Raw genomic sequence first — 25,468 nt, forward strand, 5'->3', positions numbered from 1 at the left:
GGACCAGATTTGTCCTCGGCTGCTTTGGGAAACGAGAAATGCAATTGCTTCGCCACTTGCGAAGATCCTTGCATCCTCGCTCCCCACTGGAGTTGTATCTGAGGACTGGAGAGAAGTAAATGTAATTCCTCTCTTCAAGAAAGGAAATAGGGAAATCCCCGACAATTATAGACCAGTAAGTCTCACGTCTATTGTCTGCAAGGTGTTAGAAAGGATTCTGAGGGATAGGATTTATGACCATCTGAAAGAGCATGGCTTGGCTAAATGCAGTCAACATGGCTTTGTGAGGGGCAGGTCATGCCTCACAAATCTTATCAAGTTCTTTGAGGTTGTGACTAGAAACGTTGATGAGGGTCGAGCTGTGGATGTGGTGTATGTGGACTTCAGCAAGACATTTGATAAGGTTCCCCATGGTAGGCTCATTCAGAAGGTCAGGAGGAATGGGATACAGGGGAACTTAGCTGTCTGGATACAGAATTGGCTGGCCAACAGAAAACAGCAAGTGGTAGTAGAAGGAAAATATTCTGCCTGGAAGTCTGTGGTGAGTGGTGTTCCAAAGGGCTCTGTCCTTGGGCCTCTACTGTTTGTAATTTTTATTAATGACTTGGATGAGGGGATTGAAGGATGGGTCAGCAAGTTTGCAGACGACACAAAGGTTGGAGATGTCGTTGACAGTATAGAGGGCTGTTATAGGCTGCAGCAGGACATTGACAGGATGCAGAGATGGGCTGAGAGGTGGCAGATGGAGTTCAACCTGGATAAATGTGAGGTGATGCATTTCGGAAGGTCGAATTTGAAAGCTGAGTACAGGATTAAGAATAGGATTCTTGGCAGTGTGGAGGAACAGAGGGATCTTGGTGTGCAGATGCATAGATCCCTTAAAATGGCCACCCAAGTGGACAGGGTTGTTAAGAAAGCATATGGTGTTTTGGCTTTCATTGACAATGGGATTGAGTTTAAGAGTCGTGAGATCTTGTTGCAGCTCTATGAAACTTTGGTTAGACCGCACTTGGAATACTGTATCCAGTTCTGGTCGCCCTATTATAGGAAAGATGTGGATGCTTTGAGAGGGTTTAGAGGAGGTTTACCAGGATGCTGCCTGGACTGGAGGGCTTATCTTATGAAGAGAGGTTGACTGAGCTCGGACTGTTTTCATTGGAGAAAAGGAGGAGGAGAGGGGATTTAATTGAGGTATACAAGATAATGAGAGACATAGATAGAGTCGATAGCCAGAGACTATTTCCCAGGGCAGAAATGACAAACACGAGGGGTCATAGTTTTAAGCTGGTTGGAGGAAAGTATAGAGGGGATGTCAGAGGTGGGTTCTTTACACAGAGAGTTGTGAGAGCATGGAAAGCGTTGCCAGCAGCAGTTGTGGAAGCAAGGTCATTGGGGACATTTAAGAGACTACTGGACATGCATATGGTCACAGAAATTTGAGGGTGCGTACATAAGGATCAGTGGTCGGCACAACATCGTGGGCTGAAGGGCTTGTTCTGTGCTGTACTGTTCTATATTCTATGTTCTATCTGTTGTATTATAAGATGTAGAATATGAAAACCAATCATTCAGTTTACTTTTCATCAGTTTTGTTCAAGGATTGTTTATTAGCATTCAAAATGTGTATTTGAACATAGTTGGGATGTCTATTAATACAGCAGATAGTTTAGTAGATGTTTGGAGTGAATTGATTAAATAATTGACTGCGTGCATAGATACAGAGGAGTACTTGCCCAGGTTTGGGCATACTCCTGTAAAGCAACTTGTCCTAAGGAGTTCGTTTGACTCTTGAGGTGATGTTCCAGCAAGGATGGATTTTTACAAACCCTTCCAAAGCCATCCTAAGCCCCACCCATTTCTTGGGGTACAGTGAGTCCTGAGCGGGATTCCTGCTGCCAAGGCTTTACCTGTCAATGCCGTAGTGCTGCAACTGGACCATCAGTAAAACAGAATCTAGATTTGAATTTAGATAGTGACTTTCATAACATAAAACAAACTGACTCCAAGTACTTTGCATTTAATTAGTTTTTTAAATATATGGTTTCTTGTCAATGCAGGAAGAATGATTGGCAAAATGAGATAAAGATGTAGAAGATCAAATAACACGATGTGAATTTGGGAAACACCTAAGAAGCAGGTATTACAAAAAGGAAGCTATGGAAATGAAACAAATGTGTTTATGTCATGAATATCGCAGCAAGGGTTAGATATTTCTCAGTTAGACCCATCTTGCTAAGAGTAAGTTGCACTTAACATAAAGCAATGATCTACCAGTATTTCAAATTAAAACTGGCAGGCATCTTTATGATGCATGTTCGATGACTTTCTGTAAGGAAGCTGCACAAAATTGAAACAATGCATGATATATGTGAGTTTAAAGGATACAGGAAACACAGCAGCCATTTTGTGTTTAGCAAGATCCCACTAACAGCCCACACTAATGAATGAATAAGATGAAATTATGTAATAATGATCAGAGAATCCATTAGTATCTTTGATTGAGAAATAACTGTTGATTTGGAATCTATATACAAGTCTCCTGCTCATTTCAAAATTAAACCATAGGATTCACCTGAAGGTTGATGGAGCGTTGGTTTTCTGTCTCACCCATGCCCCCAAGGCCCAGGTGCCAGCATACAGCATCAGAAGAGGCAGAGATTGAAAGCTGCCTGGGCAAATAAGAGGAGGCCAGACAGCAGCAGGGACTGCTTCATTTGGGAGATCTTAATGTTTTTACTGCCACTTTGTGAAGCTTACTGCATCTTTCACATGATGATCTTGGGAAGTAGCAGTAAGTTAGTTGAACAGAAGGAAAGTATGCGAGGGATTACAACATCCCTATGTTCATCACAAGGAGTGACTTGTGATGGCTCAGAGAAGTATGATCATTGGCAATGTAAATGATTGTGGAAAATAGATATGCAATGGGTCAGTGTGTTTACCTAAGAATCTACTGCACAGTATTACACTATATCCACATGCAAAATTAACAACATCTTTCTGCTGGATACCTTTCACTTTCAGTCCCACAGTGAATTTTTTATCTCCTACTACCAGGGTGTATTGGCCAGCATCTTTCTGGGTTAAGTTCTTCACAGAAAGCATAAACTTGGTTCCCATTTGTTTAATTTCAAACTTCCCCAATGAGAATTGTGTTCTTAATGGCTCGCCATCCTGCAACATAACAGAAACAAAATTGTTAACTGTTTCAGGAGAGAAAAACTGTCTTCAGTGAGCAACTTGAAATGAAGTAGACTGTGATCAATATTGTGCAGCTGAAGAGACAAGAAAACAGGAACAGAACCACAAAGTAAGAGCAAGCTCATTTACTGTTGACAATTCCACTTATCAAACTTCACCAGCTCCCTAACCAATGTTTGTCCAACCTACCTTCTATCTAGTGATGAGGATTACTTTATTTTCCATCCTGGAATGCAAATATTTCAAATTCTATCCCTGTTGAGATCAATGAGCTGAACAAATGCCAGGGATAGAGCATATCTTATGTTGTGAATGGTTAGAAATTACATGAGATATGCCGTGACTCAAATCAGTCTGCAATCTGACATCAAGTGGTCTGTATTGGTCTGGGCTCGCAGTTTTCTTTATTTCTTAGTGAGATCTCTCAAACTCTGCTTTAGTTACATAACTCCACAGTAAACTCTACCATAGATGTTTAGGGGTGAATTCATGTACGGCTTCCCTGCTGTCCTGCTGTAAAACTTTGGAGAAAGAGTTAAAGAAACCCCAGGAATGCATGTAAATGTTGTTTATATTACACTTCTGGCTTTCCCATCAGTTTTCTCCAAAGGATACAGTGAATGAGTAAGAGAACTGTCCAGAATGTTTCTCCCCATCAATGCATCCTATGGAGAGCTAAGCTATTGAGTTGCAGATGAGATACCAAGTGTGTGTTAGCCTTTTACCATTTCCAAGGCCCTCTATTAGGGGCAATTGTCTCCAATGATTAGCCAGTACTGCAGAAAAAATCCAATACTATTTGTATAAGGTAAAAGAGGAGTAGCTGTGTTTTGCCAAAATGTAGTGGAGTGTGGTGTTAGCTAAACATTCATAAATCAAAGAATAAAGAATCACATGTGGTGTTAGGCAGCACAGTGGCTCAGTGGTTAGCACTGTTGCCTCACAGCGCTATGGGCCTAGGTTCCATTCCTGCCTCAGGCAATTGTCAGCGTGGGTTTCCTCTGGGTGCTCTGGTTTTCTCCCACAGTCCAAAGATGTGCAGGATAGGTGAATTGGCCATGCTAAATTGCCCATAGTGCTAGGTGCATTAGTCAGGGATAAATGTAGGTGAATGGGTCGGAGGGTCGGTGTGGATCTGTTGGTCTGAATGGCCTTTTTACAGACTGTAGGTAATCTAATCTAAACACACTGAAAAAAATAAGACTGCAAATATGATTGAGAGGGCTATTAGAATTAAATTATATTCACTGTTAGCAACAATCCAAACAGGCTTCTGACATCTTAAACAATGTCAACATTTCAAGAATTTAATTCAAAAAATCTCTACTCCCTTTATATCAGAACAGTTATTGCAGTGCCACACATGTTTGTAGAAGTTATATTGTGCCTTCATTCACCAGGTTTCCACAATGTGTATTAGGAGTTTATCTGACAAAAGGGGGATCATAGTATAGTTGCTCCTATTGTTTTCAATGGAAATAAATTGGGCAGGTTTTGCAGTGGGAGGGTGATGTGCTCCACTAGAAAACTGCTCAGGCAGTGAAGGTGGAAATTATCTCCACTCTGTCATTTCTAAGCACCTCTTTGTTCACTTCAGTGTATCCCATCCAGCTCTGCACAATTTCACAGTCAATCTTGTATAGATTATACTACCTATAATTGGGCAATATAGCAGAAAGAACATTTGATAAATGGTGCTCTCAGCCCAATTACCACTTCCTCAAACTAGGCTTTCCACCAACCCACCCGCCCACCCCCATCCTCATCAAGGTTCAAGGGTTACGGGAAGAAAGCGGGAGAATGGGGTTGAGAAACTTATCAACCATGATTGAATAGTGGAGCAGACTCGATGGGCTGAATGGCCTAATTTCTGCTCCTATGTCTTATGGTCTAATGGTCTTATCAAGCCAACCCCTTGAGGTCTGACATGTGTAAATCTATAAAGCCATTGGACCATATGACACACATCATTTTCTGCCTTCTGGTCAACCACACTGTCCTCCTCAGGGACCACCAAGGAGTTGGGAGGAATGTTGACATATTAACTGCACTTTCTGGAAGAGTTACTCATTTTTTTGGGGTAAAGGCACTCAGTGTGGGCACTTCCTGTTTTCATTTGGGGAAAACACAAATGAATCCACTCTCTTCTGTTCAGTCTCACCTTTTTCCTATTGCCACTTCCATGCCTACTCGAATCCATCTGGGATTGGTTCATTCTCACCTGTTCAAGGTGGTATCACTCTCTTCATGTGCCCCTGCCTTCCTGTCAGTTTAACAAACTCTTCCTCTTCTCAACTCTTGGATTCATACTGACACTCTTTGCCACACTCAGTTAATGCTAGAATATTTTAAATTACTGTGATCCAAAGTGCTTCTTCTCTTCTTCCCTTAAGCATCATTTTCTGTCTCCTGTTTAATTCGTTTCCCGTACTTTCCACAGTTCTTTGTCACTTCCTCTCCTTTCTCCCTTCTATTCATCACACTTCACTGCTCTCCATTTTCCCTCCTTCACCCATTTACATTGCACTTATTTCACCTGTTCCTCTTCTCTTAACTTCTGTCCACTTTTCCCCTTTCAGTGTCATGCACTCCTTTATCACTAGCCATTTACCATTCTCCTTTACACTGTTTCTGCCTGAGTACTGGAGTAATTGGACTTTTTTCGATCACTGCATCCTAATGCATAATGTGGCTTGCCCATTATGCAGAACGAAGATCTCATCAATGAACAATGAGATTGGGTATCAGCAGTGCAGAGGGGAAAGGACAATGTCCTCAAAAGAAAGATTGTGTGTGTGAAGTACTGACAGTCAACATTTACACTAATTCCAGTATGTGGTGAATTAGGTGGTGGAGAATATTGGACCTGATCACTACCTCATACCTCTTGTGTATAAGGACACACCCAAAAGCTACTTGCTCATGGTGAATTAATCTACCAATATTCACTCTTTCACATCCAAAATCAAAAGGATCACTCAGCGATATACAGAAGGGTTGCATCAAGATGCATATTTTCATGAGATATGGTGGCAAAATGAATAATTGGAAATGAATGCAACACTTATCAGAAATAACTATTAGTAAGAACACAGCAAATTTATCATCTGCGGAGGTTCAACTTCATTGTTGCAGTCAAACCTTATGAAGACCAAAAAGTCAAACATTTGACTACTTTCCATTGCAGGTTAGACTTTAATCCTGCAGATTCAATCACCAGAACCCTACAAAACACAAAGCTGATTATTCCATAAACTCACTATTATCTATTGCGTTGACATCAAAGGAAATAGACTGATAATGAACTTGACACAACAATATCAGCACGAAGTATCAGCATTGCCATACACTGTAGGTAATAGTGAATGGGTGTGTTCTTATCGGAGAACTTGCCCATTTCTAACTGCAGCTAAACAGTAAAATCCCATGCATTATTGTTGCAGATGAGGCAATGTACAATTGTAAAAAAATCAGGATTTGGCTTAAATATTCATGAGTCTAGTGATGCTAGTAATTCCCCCAACTAGTCTGAGCATCTGGCATTCAAGAATTTGGTTTATTGCTCAGTCATACAAACAACGGTATAACCTGTAGACTTAGCAATAATACATTCTTGTGATGTAAACTATAGAGAAAGAAAGCATCCAAGGAGCAGGAGAATCGACGTTTCGGGCATGAGCCCTTCTTTAGGACTGAGGAGAGTGTGCCAAGCAGGCTAAGATAAAAGGTAGGGAGGAGGGACTTGGGGGAAGGGCATTAGAAATGCGATAGATGGAAGGAGGTTAAGCTGAGGGAAATAAGGTGAGTGTGATAGGCCGGAGTGGGGATGGGGGCGGAGAGGTCAGGAAGAAGATTGAGGTTAGTAAGGTGGTGCTGAGTTCGAGGGTTGGGACTGAGACAAGGTGGGGAGAGGGGAAATAAGGAAACTGGAGAAATCTGAGTTCATCCCTTGTGGTTGGAGGGTTCCTAGGCGAAAGATGAGGCGCTCTTCCTCCAGCCATCGTGTTGCTATGGTCTGGCGATGGAGGAGTCCAAGGACCTGCATGTCCTTGGTGAAGTGGGAGGGGGAGTTGAAGTGTTGAGTCACGGGGTGGTTGGGTTGGTTGGTCCGGGTGTCCCAGAGGTGTTCTCTGAAACGTTCCACAATTAGGCAGCCTGTCTCCCCAATATAGAGGAGGCCACATCGGGTGCAGCGGATGCAGTAAATGATGTGTGTAGAGGTGCAGGTAAATTTATGGTGGATATGTCCACATCCCCCACCAACCCAACCTCCACTCCCAGTACCTTCCCCTGCAACCGCAAGAAATGCAAAACTTGCACCCACACCTCCCCCCTTACTTCCCTCCAAGGCCCCAAAGGATCCTTCCATATCTGCCACAAATTCACCTGCACCTCCACACACATCATTTACTGCATCCGCTGCACCCGATACACCCGGACCAACCAATTCAACCATCCCATGGCTCAACACTTCAACTCCCCCTCCCACTCCACCAAGGATTTGCAGGTCCTTGGACTCCTCCATCGTCAGACAGCTGGAGGAAGAGCGCCTCATCTTCCACCTAGGAACCCTCCAACCACAAGGGATGAACTCAGATTTCTCCAGTTTCCTCATTTCCCCTCCCCCCACCTTGTCTCAGTCCCAACCCTCGAACTCAGCATCACCTTCCTAACCTGCAATCTTCTTCCTGACTTCTCTGTCCCCGCCCCCACTCCAGCCTATCACCCTCAGCTTAACCTCCTTCCACCTATCGCATTTCCAACGCCCTCCCCCAAGTCCCTCCTCCCTACCTTTTATCTTAGCCTGCTTGCACACTTCCCTCATTCCTGAAGAAGGGCTCATGCCCGAAATGTAGATTCTTCTGCTACTTGGATGCTGCCTGATCTACTGCACTTTTCCAGCAACACATTTTCAACTCTGATCTCCAGCATCTGCAGTCCTCACTTTCTCCAAGAGAAAGAAATCCAAGTGCCATGGCATGTGAGGTAGTTTTTTTTTGTCCCAATTGGGGCAATGTTAAAACATTCAGTGTAATAATCCTGCCTTACCTTGAACCACTGCATCTTCATGTTAGGATCCTTCAATTCCAAAACTGTATCAAAGGTAACTGTTGAGTCGACTTTGCCTTCCAGGTCCTCCAATGGCTTTAAAACCTTTACTGCCTGTCAGAGCAAAGTCAAGCAATGCATCACTAATGAGAACAGATCACTTTCTGTGTTCATTGAGATGAGGAACATCCATTATTAGCATTTCCCTCCTTAAGAAAAAAGGCAAAACCTTGTTTTCAAGGTTTGTCCCAGCTCTGTAAAGTTGTACAAAAACTTCACTGTTTTCATACTTTATCCCCTTTGTAATAAAGGCCAGCAATGCATCTTCTTAACTACTTGCTGCACCCGTATGCTAACATTTTGTGATTTACACATGAGGACACCCAAACCTTTCAAGATCACAGCATTCTGCAATCTTTGAATTCACTTAATATTCTACCATTCAATACTTCTTAGTAAAGTGGACAGCCACACATGTTTCACATACTCCATCAATAAATCTTTGCCCACTCAATTAATTGGGAGGGAATAGCCTAGTGATGTTATTGCTAGGCTATTAATCCAGAGATCCAGATAATGTCCTGGGGATCCAGGGTTGAATCCCACTAGAGCAGATAGCATAATTTGGACTCAGTAAAATCTGGAAGTAAGAGTCTAATGATGACTATGAATCCATTGTCGATTGTTGGCAAAACCCATCTGGTTCACTAAGGAAGGAAACTGCCATCCTTACCTGGTCTGGCCTACGTGTGACTCCAGACCCACAGCAATGTGGTTAACAAACAGGGATGGGCAATAAATGCTAGCTTGATCAGTGATGTCCTTGTCCCATGAAGGAATAAAAACAAAGTGTCTATCGCCTTTTTCCAGGATGGACTCTTTGGGCTGAGTTTTATTAGACTTGGGGAGACTCTGTGGAAGTGTAAAAATCGCAGCTCGGTCTTGATTCCAGGATTCCCAATTCCATTCCTAGGATTACTAATTTTCACGAGTGCCATGAAATGTTCTCAGTGCAAAGCTACCTGCACCAGGTAATACTGAGCTGACTGGCTCACTGTTGGGGCTGGGCATGTTCTCGCCTGTTGCAATTTTATGGAGTGTCACTAACAGAAACTACAAACACTTGAAACCTCTGTGTTGTGTAAGAAAGCATTGTGTAATTGGCAGAATAGGTGACAGCTGCAGAACTGTCGATGAAGTCATGATTTCACTGCGACTCAGCTGCTTCAGCAATCTAATGGATGGCTGAGCTCTTAGTTCAGCTTTTATGCAGTCTTGGATCTGGATAACTGACAGTCTTATGGGCCTGTAGAGAAAGGAGTTTTTCTTTGTAAAAGTGAAAAGTTATGAATACAATTTTTTTAAAGGGAGCTTTTTTGACACATATTGTTTTCACAGTAGAATTCAGTGGTTCTGATATATTAGGTGAATAGGCGTGGAAATACCATAGCACGGGCATGAAGGATATGAGGGAGCATGGCAGGGAAGTGGTTAGGGGCATAGTTTGGCATAAGGATATAACAGACCATGAAACATAGTAGGCAGTGCCAAACCATACCATCACACCCCTTCTACCTCTCCTCTAGAAAATAATCACGCCCCCGGAAGCACATTTCCTTGTGGTGGGAATGGACAGCCAGGAAGCTGCCTGATTATCGCTACTCAGCTTGAAATTAAAAATCCTTCCCTTCCAAACTTCCTTTAACATTGACTTCCTACCACACTTTCAATTATACAGTCATACAGCACAGAAACAGACCCTTCAGTCCAGCCAGTCCATGATGAATATATTCCTAAACTGAACCAGTCCAACCTGCCTGTTTCTGGCCCATATGCTTCCAAACCTTTCCTATTCATGTGCTTATCTCAATGCCTTTCAAATGTTGTAACTGTGCCCATGTCCACTACTTCCTCAGGAAGCTCATTCTGCATGCGAACCACCCTCAATGTAAAAGATTTACCCCTCATGTCTTCTTTAAACCTCTCTCCTTTCACCTTAAAAATATACCTCCTAGTCATAATCTGCTAGGATTGTTTGCAATTCATTTGGTTCCTTCATCCAAGTCATGAACACAGACTGCAAATAGTTGAGGTCCCAGCACAGGTCTCTGTGACACTCCACTTAGTTACAGTGTTCCAACCTGAAAATGACAGGTTTTCTTTAGTTGAGTAATCCTCTGTCCATGCTAACATATCACATCATGACCATAAGATCTTTTATCACATTTACATGGTGGCTTATGGCATGACTTTTGGAAATCTAAACATATTAATTACTTTTAATTCATCTTGATTAATACTTTCTCAAAGAACTCTTAATAAGTTTGTCAAACATGGGTTTCCCTTTCATAAAACTGTTTTGACTCTGCTTAGTTTCTCACATACCAATGCGCCCGAGAAGTAAAATGTGGCTGCAACTGTATTTCTCAACCAAAGAGAAAAGTAACTTTCATCCCATCACTTCGATCTGGAATTCAGTTGCAAGGGTTGTTGAATCTATCACTCTCCCCTCCCCAAGCCCAACTTCCCTACACTCTTGGACATAATCTAAGAAAACATTTACTTTCTAATTTGCCATTTTTAACCCATTTCCGTTTTCAATCTTTCTCCATTGAAATTATGGTCTACTTGAGAAATATTACTATTGTCAGAGTTCTCTGGATTTTCAGACTTGTTTGACATTCAAGTGTTTCCGTAGTGCACTGATTCCTACTCGACCTCATTCCTGAGCTCAAAACTTTGCAAACTTTTCCCACCTCAGTCTCTACTTTTTTCTTCATTTCCTTTAAGCGCTTCAGCATTCCTCTGAAGTCAGTGAAGCCATACTGCATGCAAATTTTCTCATAATCCTTCTTATCGGCTTTCATTAAGATCTCCCACATCTCCTTTTCATCTGGAACTTTCCTTTCTTCCTTCGGAGCTGGTGCTGACCTGCAAGTAAACCTCAGTTACTATCAAGTATGATGTAAATTCCAATTCGTCACCGAATGATCTCCACACAGCAAGCTGAGGTGAGGGACTTCAAAGCCTGAGCACATTTTCTGATTTATTCCGATGAATGAAATATTTATGATTTTTGATTAATGCCAGTGAGGCCCATATGGCACTGCAAGATCCCAGAAAATGTACCCAATATTTTGGAGGACAAACACCACCATGTATCTTCTTCATACCGTGCACTATATCAGATCAAGTGAAGAAAGGCATACCAGCACAGAGATTAATGGGCATAGAGATCAAACAATCATACAAATGGTGTGAGTGGTCTGCCTATAACTTCTGTGCCAGTACGCTTTTCTTCACTTCACCTTCAAAGGAGCAGTGTTCTGAAAGCTTGTGACTCCAAATAAATCTATTGGACTATAACCTGGTGTTGTGTGACTTCTGATGTTGTCCACCCCAGTCCAACACTGGCACCTCCACATCATGAATGTTTTTGTCTTAAGAACCTGCATGTTGTCTCAGAATTTACTTTTGCAAGGGCAAAGGTCAAAACAGGGAGCAAATCAAATGAATACCAATCACTGAACTGTCATTTGGTTTTGTTCTAATTGTCCCAATCATATATTTGTAAGACTTTATATTTTTATATATTTATGGACTTTTTCCAATAAATCACTTGTTATTTTTCCACATTAAATCATCTCCCTTTTCATCCTCTTTCTTCTGCTGGGTTTTCTATCACTGATTAACATATACATCTTTTACTGAGTTTGTACATGTGTTAAGGTGAGTCCATTAAACATAGTTGACCACATTTATAGAGGGAGGAATCAGGACAGGGTGCAACTATTAGTATAGACAATGCTTAATGCAGTATAAGCAGATCTTGCATTGATAGGAACTTATACAAATAATTTTAATGTAGTTCGCTTTTATATGTGTTTGTGATGGGCTGAATGTACATTTTGCATAATTTAGGGACAAAATGTGCAATTTGTGATGGTATAATAGAAGTAATATTTGGCAATACGTTATACAAATGCCTACATAAGCAATATGTGTTGTGTTGTACATGCTAATATGCAAAGCATATACAAGCTTCCACTGATGAATAACTGAACACTAAACCAATGTGACACTAGAACAGGAATGACTTGTTTAGATCTCTGTCAGTGTTCCGTTAACCATCCTAATCCAAATGGCAGAGTCCAATATCTGTTAGAAGAGTAAAATGAAAGACATCAGTGTTTCCCATTCTGGTCTGTCAGCCAGTGGCCTCTACTGACAAGTGCTTATGTATAACCGTCTCGTGAAGCTGTAACACATTGACTGATGTGACTGAATAAAATAATGCACCTTCCGAAGCGTTAAAAGTGTTGGTCAAATTTAGTATAACTTATTTCTGTACACCAGTTACATCTATGGAAACAAAGCACCGAGTCAGAATGAACATTGATCAATGCAAATGGGTGTTGTCCAAGGTACATCAGCAACAGGTTTCACATTAAATAAGTCAAACAACAATAATAAATACATGATAAGTAATAAATATGTAATCATTTATATAGTGATATTTAAACAACAAAATACATGTTACAGTAGGTGGGAGGAGCTAAGAAGATAAAAAGATTGAGGATAGCTGTTCCATATATTCCACACTTACCAAACTCCTTTTATAATTCCTACAATTATCCCGATAATGTCAAAAGTGGGTCATTACAGATTCTTTGTATATCATATGGTTACTTATTGAATATCCTTTTTAGATCTCAGCGATGACCATTAAACATCCTATTACTACCATTGGTTCAGTATCCTCTACTTACTCTACAGTATCTCACAAGTAACCTCCTTACTGAACCAAGTCCCTCATAAGCAGCGCCCTACTGAACGATCAACAACGTTTTATATGGACCATAGTTTTCATTGCATATTCTCTATCCAAACATTCCAGTTACCCAAATCCCTCTATGTGGCCTACGTTTACCAATTGAAGATACTTTCACATACATGTGTGTGTGTAATATATATGCCTATTGCATTTCCTCTCTGTATGCTCCAGTTCCTGGGTATCTTCTCTAAATCTTTCATTTAAAAACAGGTAGCCTATATACATTCTTCTGTTCCTTCTGATCATCTAATTATCACATTGCTATCTGTAAGGAGCCCTCTTGAAATCTTTCTGGGTAATGGAGTAAAGGATTTACCTTTTTTTCAACATTGTCCGAAAGTTCAATTGTTTCTCTTGACCTGCATCAAAAGAACAAATTGCACAAGAACGAATAAGAAATCTTGAATTAAATAATGTGGAACAATTCATGTGGAACAATTAGCTCTCTATTATCCAATTTGAATATTTGTATTCTAAATGTGGAAAAATAGAATCAAGCTCTCATGACTTGAGTTATAAATTTATAGAAGTATTTTTATTCATTCATTGCTGGTCTAAAAAAGGAACTTGCAGCTTTCAAAATCATCTGGGGCAGTCCATTTTCTTACTGAAACATCACTGATTGGTATTCAATCCAATCAATTCAATCCAATTGCAAACCAATGACTGTGGATAGCCATATGATTACAAATCTGTCTGCCAGAGGTCTTTAGGTTGGAATGGGATATGTTCTGCTGATAAACACTCAGTCGTTCTTATGATGTTAGCTTCCTGAAATGATGTGCTACTGAAAGTGGAGTTACATAAATCAATGTGCAAAGGAATGCATTTAATGCATTCGTGGGCGGCACGGTGGCACAGTGGTTAGCACTGCTGCCTCACAGCACCAGAGACTGGGGTTCAATTCCCACCTCAGGCAACTCTCTGTGTGGAGTTTGCACATTCTCCCCGTATCTGCGTGGGTTTCCTCTGGGGTTTCCTCCCACAATCCAAAAATGTGCAGGTTAGGTCAATTGACCATTCTAAATTGCTCATAGTGTTAGGTGAAGGGGTAAATGTAGGGGAATGGGTCTGGGTGGGGTGCGCTTCGGCGGGTCGGTGTGGACTTGTTGGGCCGAAGGGCCTCTTTCCACACTGTCAGTAATCTAATCTAATCTTATATGGCTAGTCAAGTTCAGGTTCTGATTAATGGTAATGCCCAATGGGGTTTCAGCCATTCAGACTTTGAATGTCAATGGGCAATTGCTAGATTCTGTTGTTTTGGAGTTGATCATTTTCTGGCACTTATCTGTGGCTAATGTTACTTGCCACATTGTCATGCTAAGCCTAAATATCAGCCAGGACTTTCTGCATTTGGACATAGAAGGCTTCAGGATTTGAGGAATTATGAATAGTACTGCACATTGTCAAACATCTCCAATTCTGACCTCATGATGGAGGGAAGGTTAATCATGAGGGCAGTTGAAGATGGTTTGACCTAGGAAATTACCATAAAATAACAACCACAACCATGGTGACCAGAGTCAATGTGAAGATCTCTGAGGGCAACTCCCTGCTGACTGTTTATCACTGTTTCCCCCTTTCTCCTGGGGATCAGGAGGGGTGGGGGTGCGGAACAGGGAATACCCAGGAAAGGTGCTGGTTTTGTTTGAGACATTGTCTATAAGGTCTATTCTGTGAATATGACCAAGTCAGGCTGTTGCTTAACCTGTCTGTAAGATAACTCCCCAATTTAGGCGAACTCAAAACCTTGAGCCAACAAAAACAAGATAGCCCATAAATAAATTGTAGAGAAATCTACTGCAGCAAAATATAATAAAAAGGTGGAATACTAAGTACAAGGAGCAATTGAGGCAAGTAGAATAAATACATTTAAAAGAAATTTAAATAATCATATGAGGATGAAACAAAAAGTGTATATTAATGAAGTTAAATAGAAGGATAGAAGGAGGTTCACATGAAACATAAACATCAGCAGAGACCAACTGAGTTAAATGTGCTCTTTTTGCTGTAGACTTGACGTAACACAGCTCATATCAGAACAACATTCTTGCATTGTAACATAAAGATCACGAAGAGGTACAGTCATGACAAACTCATTTAGCCAAATACAGCTGATGCATTCCCTCGGAATGCTTGGAAAGGGCTATGGAAGCTCAAATAATGTAAATGCTACAAGTGGAGTGAAGCTCTCCAGGGGAATGGAATGAATATAATCTTTAAAACAGTTTTGTTTTTCATAACAGACTATGTTCAAGAAAAGAAGATCACAAAAAACCTAGGGAAAACAAGCTTGTCTAGTAATTGCATGTACTTCATTCAGGAACTGTTTCAAAGTAACACCACAGCAACATGCAGTAAATAAACATTATCATGTACAATCCACTCAGGTTCAGAACTTACACTCAGTCACCATCAATGAAACAGTGTATGTGCAGTCAGCATGAGTGTTGGAAGCAATGCATTTGTAGGCATCCTCATCATCTGGAGTGACATGGTCCAACTGTAAGAGTAAAAATTTCTACAGATTACGCATTTACCAAGCAAAGAAAACATTGTCCAAAGAAAACAATTAAAACTACATTTGTAATAAGATTGGCTAATTTGGTTATTGGCTAATTAGAAGTTGCTGGAAAAGCTCAGCAGGTCTGGCAGCATCTGTGCAGAGAAATCAGAATTAACGTTTCGGGTCTGGAGATCCTTCCTCAGAACCGCTGGCTAATTTGATACTGCACTTCACAAGTCGGGCTGAGAAGTCTGAAGTCACTAGGATGGAGGTCTCTGGATTTGTTATCTCACTATAGTGCAGGGTGAATAAATCAGTGAATAAATCAGCTTGTCTGACAGTTTTTACGACACCTAAGGGCATTTTGATCCTGATGGAATTAGAAATTTGTGTGCAACAAGATTTCTTTGTAAAGATGGAATCAAACTGTGGTTCTATTAAGATTGGTGATTGCAGCACTGCATAGGATGTGAATTGGGCAGCTGGACCTAATTCTCCCAAATGCATTACCAGTGAGATAAATTCTATGTACAAAACCTCACAAAACATAAGTATGTGAACATAAGTGGTCCAAATATCTCAAAATGTATTGAAGTGCCAATTGTGCATGAGTCTGCTCTTGATTGAATTGAACCGTGTAAAAACAATGACTGCAGAGGCTGGAAACCAGATTCTGGATCAGTGGTGCTGGAAGAGCACAGCAGTTCAGGCAGCATCCAACGAGCAGCGAAATCGACGTTTCGGGCAAAAGCCCTTCATCAGGACTTCCTGATGAAGGGCTTTTGCCCGAAACGTCGATTTCGCTGCTTGTTGGATGCTGCCTGAACTGCTGTGCTCTTCCAGCACCACTGATCCAGAATCTTGATTGAATTGAAGCTGAGAGATAAAGATCACCATATATCATGGTTTCTATCAAATTAGTAATAGAAGTATGATTAGGTTGTAAGTATGATGTGACAGGATAGATAACCTTATCGTTGTGTGTGTGCATATGCGTTGTGTATACTTGTGTGTCTGCATGTGTGTGTATGTACTTGTGTGTGTGTGTTTACATATGTACAGGCTAGCTGCTTCAAGGTGAAACATCAATTTTACTTGTCACTCCAAAACCACAAGGCCCGAGACAGGATGCTAATGCCAATCCCTGTACTTAGTAGCACAGTCTCAGTGAATGCTGTTATGTTGCTGGCCGCAGTGTGAGGTTAATGGGGGTTATGATATGAATATATCAGACCGAACCCCTGAGGTCTAAATCAACAAGCTGCATACAATCAAACAGCTTGAATATTATTGAAACGACTATCTGAAGGGGTTAGAGTTTAGTCTGAATGCAATGGCAAGTTTAATAGCACACACAGTTTGACATTGAACAACCGAATGCTATTTGAAATACCTTAAGAACATTCTCCTTCAAGATGGTGTCAAAGAAAATCTTTGCTCCTTCTTTGATTGGCTTTCCACTTCCTCTCTTCCATGTTACAGTGGGTTTGGGGTTCCCAGACACCTTGGCTTTAAAAATTACGTCTTTGCCTGGAGTAACATAGATATTTCAGTATTTTCAGCATAAATGGCTCACACAAATATCAAACTCAATACTTCTTGAGTGTAATATGCACCTATAGATTCGGTTGATTAGAATAATGCTAAACAAAAGTCAATGCCCTGGAATTTAAGGAGATCTAACTCCCCTCCTCCAGTGCAATATTTCCAAAATATATTCTTCTCCTTAATCACAACATGCGGCAGGTCAACTATTCACCTGCAAGCAGTCTTTGGGGCCTTGGGCAGTGAGGCGTTCAGAGGTAAAAAGAGAAGATATTACACTCCCTATTGCGTTATGCTGCTGAGGGAAGCAAGAGAGGTGTTGCAAGTTTTAGAGGGGTGGAGCAGTGAGTGGTGTATGGAATGCTCCCTTCAGAATGCTGACAGGAGAGCAAAGGAAAAAATATGTTTTATTTTGGCAAAATGCTTGGGTTGGTGGGAAATGGTAGAGGTTGCTCCTTCCTGATGAAGGGCTTATGCCCAAAAAGTCGCTTCTCCTGCTCCACAGATGCTGCCTGACCTGCTGTGTTTTTCCAACACCACACTTTCCACCTTTGAATGCAGAGGCTGCTGTGCGGATGGAATAAGAGAGAACAAGGAGAATTTCATAACAGTTCTGGGAGGGTGAGAGTAAGGGCAGAAGTGCTGGAAATGAGTGGATCACAGTTGAGGGTCTTGAAGATTGGTGATGTGGAATCCTTCATTGTGGTAAAAAGAAGACAAAGGAAGAGATTAAAAGGAGGTAGTAAAACTGGGCAATTAGAATGGGGGCTTGACAGCATTTTGGGTGTAAGGAAGTTAAGTCAAGGGACTGTGAGAATCGCTGGGTTTGTAATGATTATTTGTAGATTGCCCTTCTTCTGATACGGAGACAGAAGTCAAGAAAGAGTAGCAAAATATCAGAGATGGAGCAGGTAAATGTGAGAGAAGGGCTGGAAATTTGAAAGTGAAACTGTTGAACTTATCCAGTCCTGGATGAGAACAGGATGTGGCACTGACAGTTATTCATCTTTAAACAAAAGAATTGACATTAAGCATCAGAAGCATTTATGTAGGTTGGGAGGGATTGAACAAGGTGAGAAAAAGATAGGAAGACATCAGCTAAGTGAGACTGGAATAAACTGAAATGATGGGCTTCTCAGGGAACAACATTGATTGATTTTTGTTATCACATCAAATGAGATACAGTGAAAAGTACTGTTTTAATGCTGTGAAGGCAGATTGTCCCATACAAAGTGCATCAGGGTAACAGAATAGAGTGCTGAATACAGAGTTACAGCCACAGAGAAGATGCAGAGAGAGATCAGAATAATATCTGCGAGGTCCATTCAGAAGTCTGAATACAGCAGCTGTTCTTGAATCTGTTCATACATTTGTTAAAGCTTTTACACATCCTACCCAACAGAAGAAGGTGGAACAGAGTATAACTGGGCTGGGAGGGATCTTTGATAATGTCGGTTGCTTTGCTGAGACAGTGCAAAGTATAGATTGTTAATGGCTGGGAGGCTGGTTTGTGTGATGGACTGGGCTGTGTTCATGACTCTCTTAGTGTCTGACAGTCTTAGGAACAGCAACTGCAAACTACATTGTGATGCATCCAGATAAGATGCTTTCTATGGTATACCATTGAAAATTGATAAGAGTCCTTGTGATCATGCCGAATTTCCTTCGCCTCCTGAGGAAGTAGAAACATTGTTGCGCTTTCAGGACCATTACACTGATGTTGGTGGACCAGGGCAGATTGTTGGTAATCGTCACTCCCAGGAACTTGACGCTCTCCAGCACCTCCACCTCAGCATTGTTGGTGCAGACAGGGGCATGCCCTCCACTCCACTTCCTGAAGTCAATGACCAGCTCCTTCATTTTGCTGATGTTTGATGGAGAGGTTGTTGTCTTTATCCCATGCCACTTGGCATTTAATCTCTTTCCTGTATTTTCTCTCACAGGTTGTTTGAGATTCCACCTACAATGTTGGTGTTGTCAGCAAACATGTAAATGGTGTTGGGACAGAATTTGGTTACTTGGTCGTGAGTGAATAAGGAATATAATAGGGAGCTGAATACACAGCTATGCAGGGCGCTGATGTTGAGGATTATGGTGGAGGAGATATTGTTGCCTATTCTTAGTGGTTGCAGTCTATGGATCAGGAAGTCAAGGATTCAGTTACAGAGGGGGAGCAGAGATCTAGCCCATAGAGTTTAGAGATGAATTTGTTTTTGAATTGTGGTGTTGAAGGCGGAACTGTCGTCAATAGTAGGAGTCTGACATAGGTATCCTTGTTATCCAGATATTTCAGGGATGATGTCAGGTTGGGGAGATGATGTCTACTGTGTACCTGTTGCGTCAATAGGCAAACTGCAAAGGATCAAGGAAATTTGGTAGGGTGGAGATAGTGTGAGTCATGACTAACCTCTCGAAGTACGTCATAATTATGGAGGTGAGAGCCACTGGGTGATAGTCATTGAAGCACGATGCATGATTTTTCTTTGGCAAGATGGTGATCTTCTTGAAGCAAGTGGGGACTTTAGATCATATTAAGGAGAGATAAATCATGTCAGTGAATACTCCCACTAGCTGGTCCACACAGAATCTGAGTGCACAGCCAGGGACTCCATCCGGACCAGTCGCTTTCACTCTCAAGAAGGCCAATCTGATGTCTGTGGTGGTAACCGTAGGTATAAGTGCATCCGAGGCTGTTGGTTGGGGGTGACATTGTTTCACTAATCTGCTGTTCACTAATGAGCATAGAGTGCATTGAGCTCATCAGGTAGGGATGCACTGTTGTCTGTAATTCTGTTTGTTTTGTAGCCCATTATGTTACATTAGCCTTGCCACAAAGATGGATGTCTGTGCGGTTGGTCTGGGTCTCAAACGTAGTTTGGTATTGCCTCATGGCAGTCTGATGACCTTACAAAGATTATATCTGAATTTCCTGCATAGATCTGGGTTGCCTGACTTGTATGCCTCAGACCTGGACTTTAGTAGCGAGTGGATCTCCCAGTTCATCCATATTTGATGTATATGCAGTGTCATTTCCTTGGTATTGCACAGATCAACCACAGATAGAGTAGCTATTCTGCATAACTCTTCCGTCCAATTGGAAAGTATAGCCCCAAGTTACGAGTTTTAGTTCCTTATCATCTTAATTCTCAGATCTGAGTTACTGGGAGAGGCTGACCAGGCTGGGGCTGTTTTCCCTGAAATGTTGGAGGATGAGGGATGGGTAAAAAATGAGGTCTGCAGATGCTGGAGATCACAGCTGAAAATGTGTTGCTGGTTAAAGCACAGCAGGTTAGGCAGCATCCAAGGAACAGGAAATTCGACGTTTCGGGCATAAGCTCTTCATCAGGAATGGTCGAATTTCCTGTTCCTTGGAGGATGAGGGATGACCTGATAGAGGTTTACAAAATTATGAGGGGCATGGATAGGATAAATAGACAAAGTCTTTTCCCTGGTGTCGGGGAGTCCAGAACTAGAGGGCATAGGTTTAGGGTGAGAGGGGAAAGATACAAAAGAGACCTAAGGGGCAACTTTTTCATGCAGAGGGTGGTACATGTATGGAATGAGCTGCCAGAGGATGTGGTGGAGGCTGGTACAATTGCAACATTTAAGAGGCATTTGGATGGGTATATGAATAGGAAGGGTTTGGAGGGATATGGGCCGGGTGCTGGCAGGTGAGACTAGATTGGGTTGGGATATCTGGTCAGCATGGACGAGTTGGACCGAAGGGTCTGTTTCCATGGCTGTACATCTCTATGACTCTGATCTTGGTCTTTGACTTATTACAGTGTTCAAGTGAAGCTCAATGTGAAATTAAGGAACAGCATCTCATCGATCAATGGAACACTTTCCAGCCTACTGGACTCACATCTAGATTCATTACTGTATATTACCATTCCCTTTGGTCTTGCACCTTTTGTCATGTAATCTCTCCTACCTTCCACCTTATCAGAAACCATTTCTTCTCAGCTTCCCCCTTTCCCCAGCTTGAAACTTACATTTCCAAATTATTCTAGTTCAGTTGGAAGGTCACAAGTTTGAAATATGAACTCTCTTTCTCCACATATTCTGTCACAACTGCTGACATTTTGTTTTTTAATTTAGATTCCAAATAACCAGTGTATTTTGATTTCACAAACGCAGCCTTGTAACAGTAAAGAGCACTTTAAACCCCCGATTAATGTTTTAGCTGAAGGTAAATTTAACTCATGATTTCATGGATTGGGAGTTTGAATGTGACTTCAGATATTCAATGGGAACCCAAGTATGTTCCAGGAGTAAAATTAAAAGTTTTGGTAATATTCAGCCTATCTGGAGAGAGTTAACATTTCAAATCAGTGACCTGAATATAATCTAGCAATTTTTGTTTTTACTTCCAGTGTCTACAACACTTTTCTCCTATTTAATTGTTCATGAGATTGGGAGTGCAAAAGGTCCAAAAGGGATAGTTATTTACATCTCCTTTTCAGCTTTTGAAACAAAATTAAAAGCACAGGCGATAACCACAAACTGACTGTTCAGAGTCCTTGCTGTGATCAGAGAAGTAAGAGAATGATAATGAAGTGAATCAGGGAGCCACATGATTAGACTGGCTTACCTTCTTGTACAACAGAAGAGTTTGGCTTTTCATCAAACTCAGGGATGCTTTCTCCTGCAGGGATCTCAAAAGACCGCGTGACAACATTTAGTGACTGAAGGGTGATCGACGGTTTCCTTTGTACGCGGTCTGCCTCTGAAATATAGCACAATGCAGCAAGTTTTAACTGCAGAGGTCCACAGCAGATTGCTGTGAAACTGTTTACGGAAGTTCATCTCTTTAACATGATTCACAATAGCTGCACAGCCCATTGCTTCAGGATAAAGAGCCAGATTTAACTCAGACCTATAGGTTGATGAATTCCTTATTTTGATGTTTATCGGAGGGTCCAATGAAAATCATCGTGAAGTGTCAGTCTGAGTTCTGAACAGTTGAAACTCATAAAGCAAAATTATCCTAAAATAGAGCATAAAGTAGTATATTTGAAGATAAATAAATCTAAGAATGTAGAGTATGAGAAACAGGACTGTTGTTTTCGTAAAACATAACGTACTGAACAATATTTGCTAACTCTCTCACCCACATTGTCAGCCACCCCAATAATCTCACCATTTTGCAAGGTCTCACCATTTCTCAAATCTTTACAAGATCAGATACCACTACATCTTTGTTTCTTTTGCTAGATAGTTTCCAACTCTTCTAGAAATATGATAAATCATAAAAACCTGATTCCACAGATCTAATTCCAGCATCTGTGACTCCTAACTCTCTCTACTTCTGCTGTCTGCCCTTCACAATTTCAATTTTTCCAAAAATCTACTCAGCATGTCCTACTTTGATGCTCTTAAGTCTCTGCCTCACTTCGGTGTCCAACATAACCTTCATTCATACAGTCCCTTACAGATTCAATGTTTCCAATACTTCTGCATTGGTTCCTGAGTTTTACCTCCATGAACTCCAACCCATTCTTGAACTAAAAGGAATGACACCTATCCAACATAACATTTTATTTGTCTATCATCCTTCTATCCCAATCAGTCAATATTTTGATTTTGAAGTTCCAATCTACAAATCTGTCAACACTCTTTTATCCTATTTACAAATGCTTCCTCTATTATTTGACTATACAGGTGATTTCTTAAGATACATGCTCTCTTCATTCGTAATTGCACAGCCATGGCCTTGCCAATTAGTGGCGTTGTATTTTGCACAGCTACTTTGAGGTCACTGTCTGGCGTGTGGCTTAAAAGCAACATTGCTGTCTACCTCTACAGCTACTACAATTCTAATTGTGAATTTTGGTTTGGTTGTCCCTTTCTCTATTCTACTATTTTCAGCACAGCCACCATCAGCAGCAGTCATTCACATTCTGAGAGACTGTTCCCCAAAATCTGTACCCCTCTAATCATTTTGAAAACCTCAGCACCTTGAGTAATGCCACCTACTCCAGCTTGGCACTGATCCTTAACTAGAAGTGCTTAGGGATTGTTTACAAAGTTAAGGGCATGAGTCATTATGAACTGTGATGAACTGATCACAGGGGATCTCCAGGAGGTTAAGGGTTAAGACAAACAGCAAAGGTTGATGTAGAGGAAATCAATAAGATTCACAGTTGATACAGAGGATCCCAGTGAAATTCACAGTTGTGATAGATTGTCAAAGTTGATGTAAAGATGTACTTGGAGGTTCAGGGTTGAAATGTGGTAGTTAGTGCGAGGAATATCCATGAGGTTTGAGGTTTGCAAGGAAAGGCTCTGTGAGATTACTATGCATGGACCCTGACACTCAGAATTGAAAAAGACTGGCACTGTTACTGCTGTGAGGTTCAAGACTGAGGTTGTATTGTTAGGGCTATGCGTAGAGAACCCTGTGTGAAGTTGTGGTACAGGCTTAGCTGAGATCATTGTATCAAAAGTCCATCAAGTTCATTATCAAGTTTCGAAGGCGCTCTGTGGGTTCAGAATTGTTGTGTTGCCTGTGTAATTACTTCATAATTATAAATGAGGCAGAAGATTAGCCATGTGGAGGTGAATGGTGGAGATGGCTCAAGGGATAAAATCCTGCTCATACTTTCTGTTTTCTTAGTAGGAAAGGATTTGGCAATTACCTTCCTCGGATGTGATTTTCGTCACCTGGCTCACTTTTTTCACCCTGGTCATCCCCGATTCAGTGGAGTGCTCAGTGGTGATCGTTGTAGTTCTGGTTGTTGTCTTTGACATTGTTGAAGTCATGGTTGAACCTCTTATGTCACTGATAAAACAACATTCCAAAATATTAGAAATCAAACACAAGCTTGGGTGGAACTTCAGATGACATTAATGGTCCTCCATTAGCTGGAGTCAGAGTTAATCATAACTCATCAGCATCAATATTCAATAGGAAATTAGGCATAACATGCATTAAGTGCAGATCAAGGTTTTTTTCTATAACTTTTCATCAGTACCTCAGGGATGAGCTATAGTACAGACAAGATGCAGAATAAAGTTGCCCCTCTGTCTTCCAATCAAAAACTAGTACAGCACAGGTTAAGTAAATATAAATCACCTGAGCTACTCAATTTGATCCCTCAGCTGTAAAGTCACCACAGTCCAGAGAGCTGCTCTCTCAACTGAAAGAAATGGTGATTTAACCTGAGGGTCACCACACCTGAGAGATCTTCATAGTAACCTCTATTAGTGTGGGAATTGAACCCATCATAAATCAGCCAACTGAGCTAACTGACGCCAACCTGTACCTGAAGTGGAACTACTTGCTTGCTGACAAAATGGGAAAAATTGAGTGTGGGAATCATTGTGCCTGGTTTCATCGAAGCAGGCAGTATGCAGATCTTGTCTAAATGACCAAAACAGTATACAGTCCAGCATGGAGCATGCTTCTGACTGGCTCCAGCTCCAAGCTAGATACTGGGTGGGTTTGATGTACAGTAGTCTGGCTCTCTCAGCAACGGAAGCCTCTGTAACTGTCTCCAGGATCCTTGCCTGGAAGGAAGAGCACAGCAAATGGAGAAAAAGACAAAAGAAAGGGCTACCAATTTTCTAAAGCCATGCTGAAAGCATACATCATGGAAAAGCAAAGGAGCAAAGACACCATTTTCACAAAGAGGCCAGTTAACCCTAAAGGCTAACCTGAGCTGGAAATGGTCTCGGAGGTTAATTCTCAAATTCTAGTCCTGAAACAATGGATGAACTATCAAAGAAAATTCAATTATCTGCTAAGGGTGGACTGAGTTCAGTAGATGAATCTGCACGTGATAATGCCACTTCATGTAGCACACTCACATCATTCATTCACCAATAATTGGGATTTGGGGAATATTCAGAGATTCCAGCTAACTGTTATATATGTACTAATGCTGTCAACCTCATACCCATCCCTTGTGGCCTTAACACAGCTCCAGCTTTGAAACTTTGGCAGTGAATTTATCCGAGGACATTGCAACACATTCATTGACAAGGTTGCCCACAACAAGTGACAGTAACTAACCAGGGGAGAACAACCATGACTGAGACCTCTAGAGAAAGTGAGGGCTGCAGATGCTGGAGATCAGAGTTGAGAATTGGTGCTGGAAAAGTTCTGCAGGTCAGGTGGCATCCGAGAAGCAGGAGAATCCATGTTTCAGGCATAGGCCCTTCATCAGGGAGGGCTGATGAAGAAAGGATTACTGATGAAGGGTTTCTGCCCAAAATATTAATTCTGCTGTCTGACCTGCTGTGCTTTTCTAGCACCGCACTCTCGAGTGCGACCTTGGACGTAACATTACTCTGTATCATGAGGGCAACTATTACTGAAGCTGCTATAT

The 25,468-nt window shown here is 41.3% G+C and overlaps 1 protein-coding gene across 1 annotated transcript in view; it reads right to left on the bottom strand.

Annotated features, from left to right (window-relative positions):
* Positions 1-25,468, bottom strand: part of LOC132824381 (immunoglobulin superfamily member 22-like) — an 82,073-nt gene that overhangs the window by 45,432 nt on the left and 11,173 nt on the right. The window contains exons 2-9 of the mRNA XM_060838789.1: positions 23,777-23,919; positions 21,730-21,864; positions 16,984-17,120; positions 15,488-15,587; positions 13,401-13,443; positions 11,007-11,181; positions 8,251-8,364; positions 3,012-3,174 (exon numbers count right to left, since the gene is read on the bottom strand). Of these exons, the coding sequence (XP_060694772.1) occupies positions 3,012-3,174; positions 8,251-8,364; positions 11,007-11,181; positions 13,401-13,443; positions 15,488-15,587; positions 16,984-17,120; positions 21,730-21,864; positions 23,777-23,900 (991 nt within the window). The 5' untranslated portion in view covers positions 23,901-23,919. The remainder of the gene's footprint in view (positions 1-3,011; positions 3,175-8,250; positions 8,365-11,006; positions 11,182-13,400; positions 13,444-15,487; positions 15,588-16,983; positions 17,121-21,729; positions 21,865-23,776; positions 23,920-25,468) is intronic.

Source organism: Hemiscyllium ocellatum, chromosome 18, assembly GCF_020745735.1.
Source record: "Hemiscyllium ocellatum isolate sHemOce1 chromosome 18, sHemOce1.pat.X.cur, whole genome shotgun sequence".
NCBI classification, from domain to species: Eukaryota; Metazoa; Chordata; class Chondrichthyes; order Orectolobiformes; family Hemiscylliidae; genus Hemiscyllium; species Hemiscyllium ocellatum.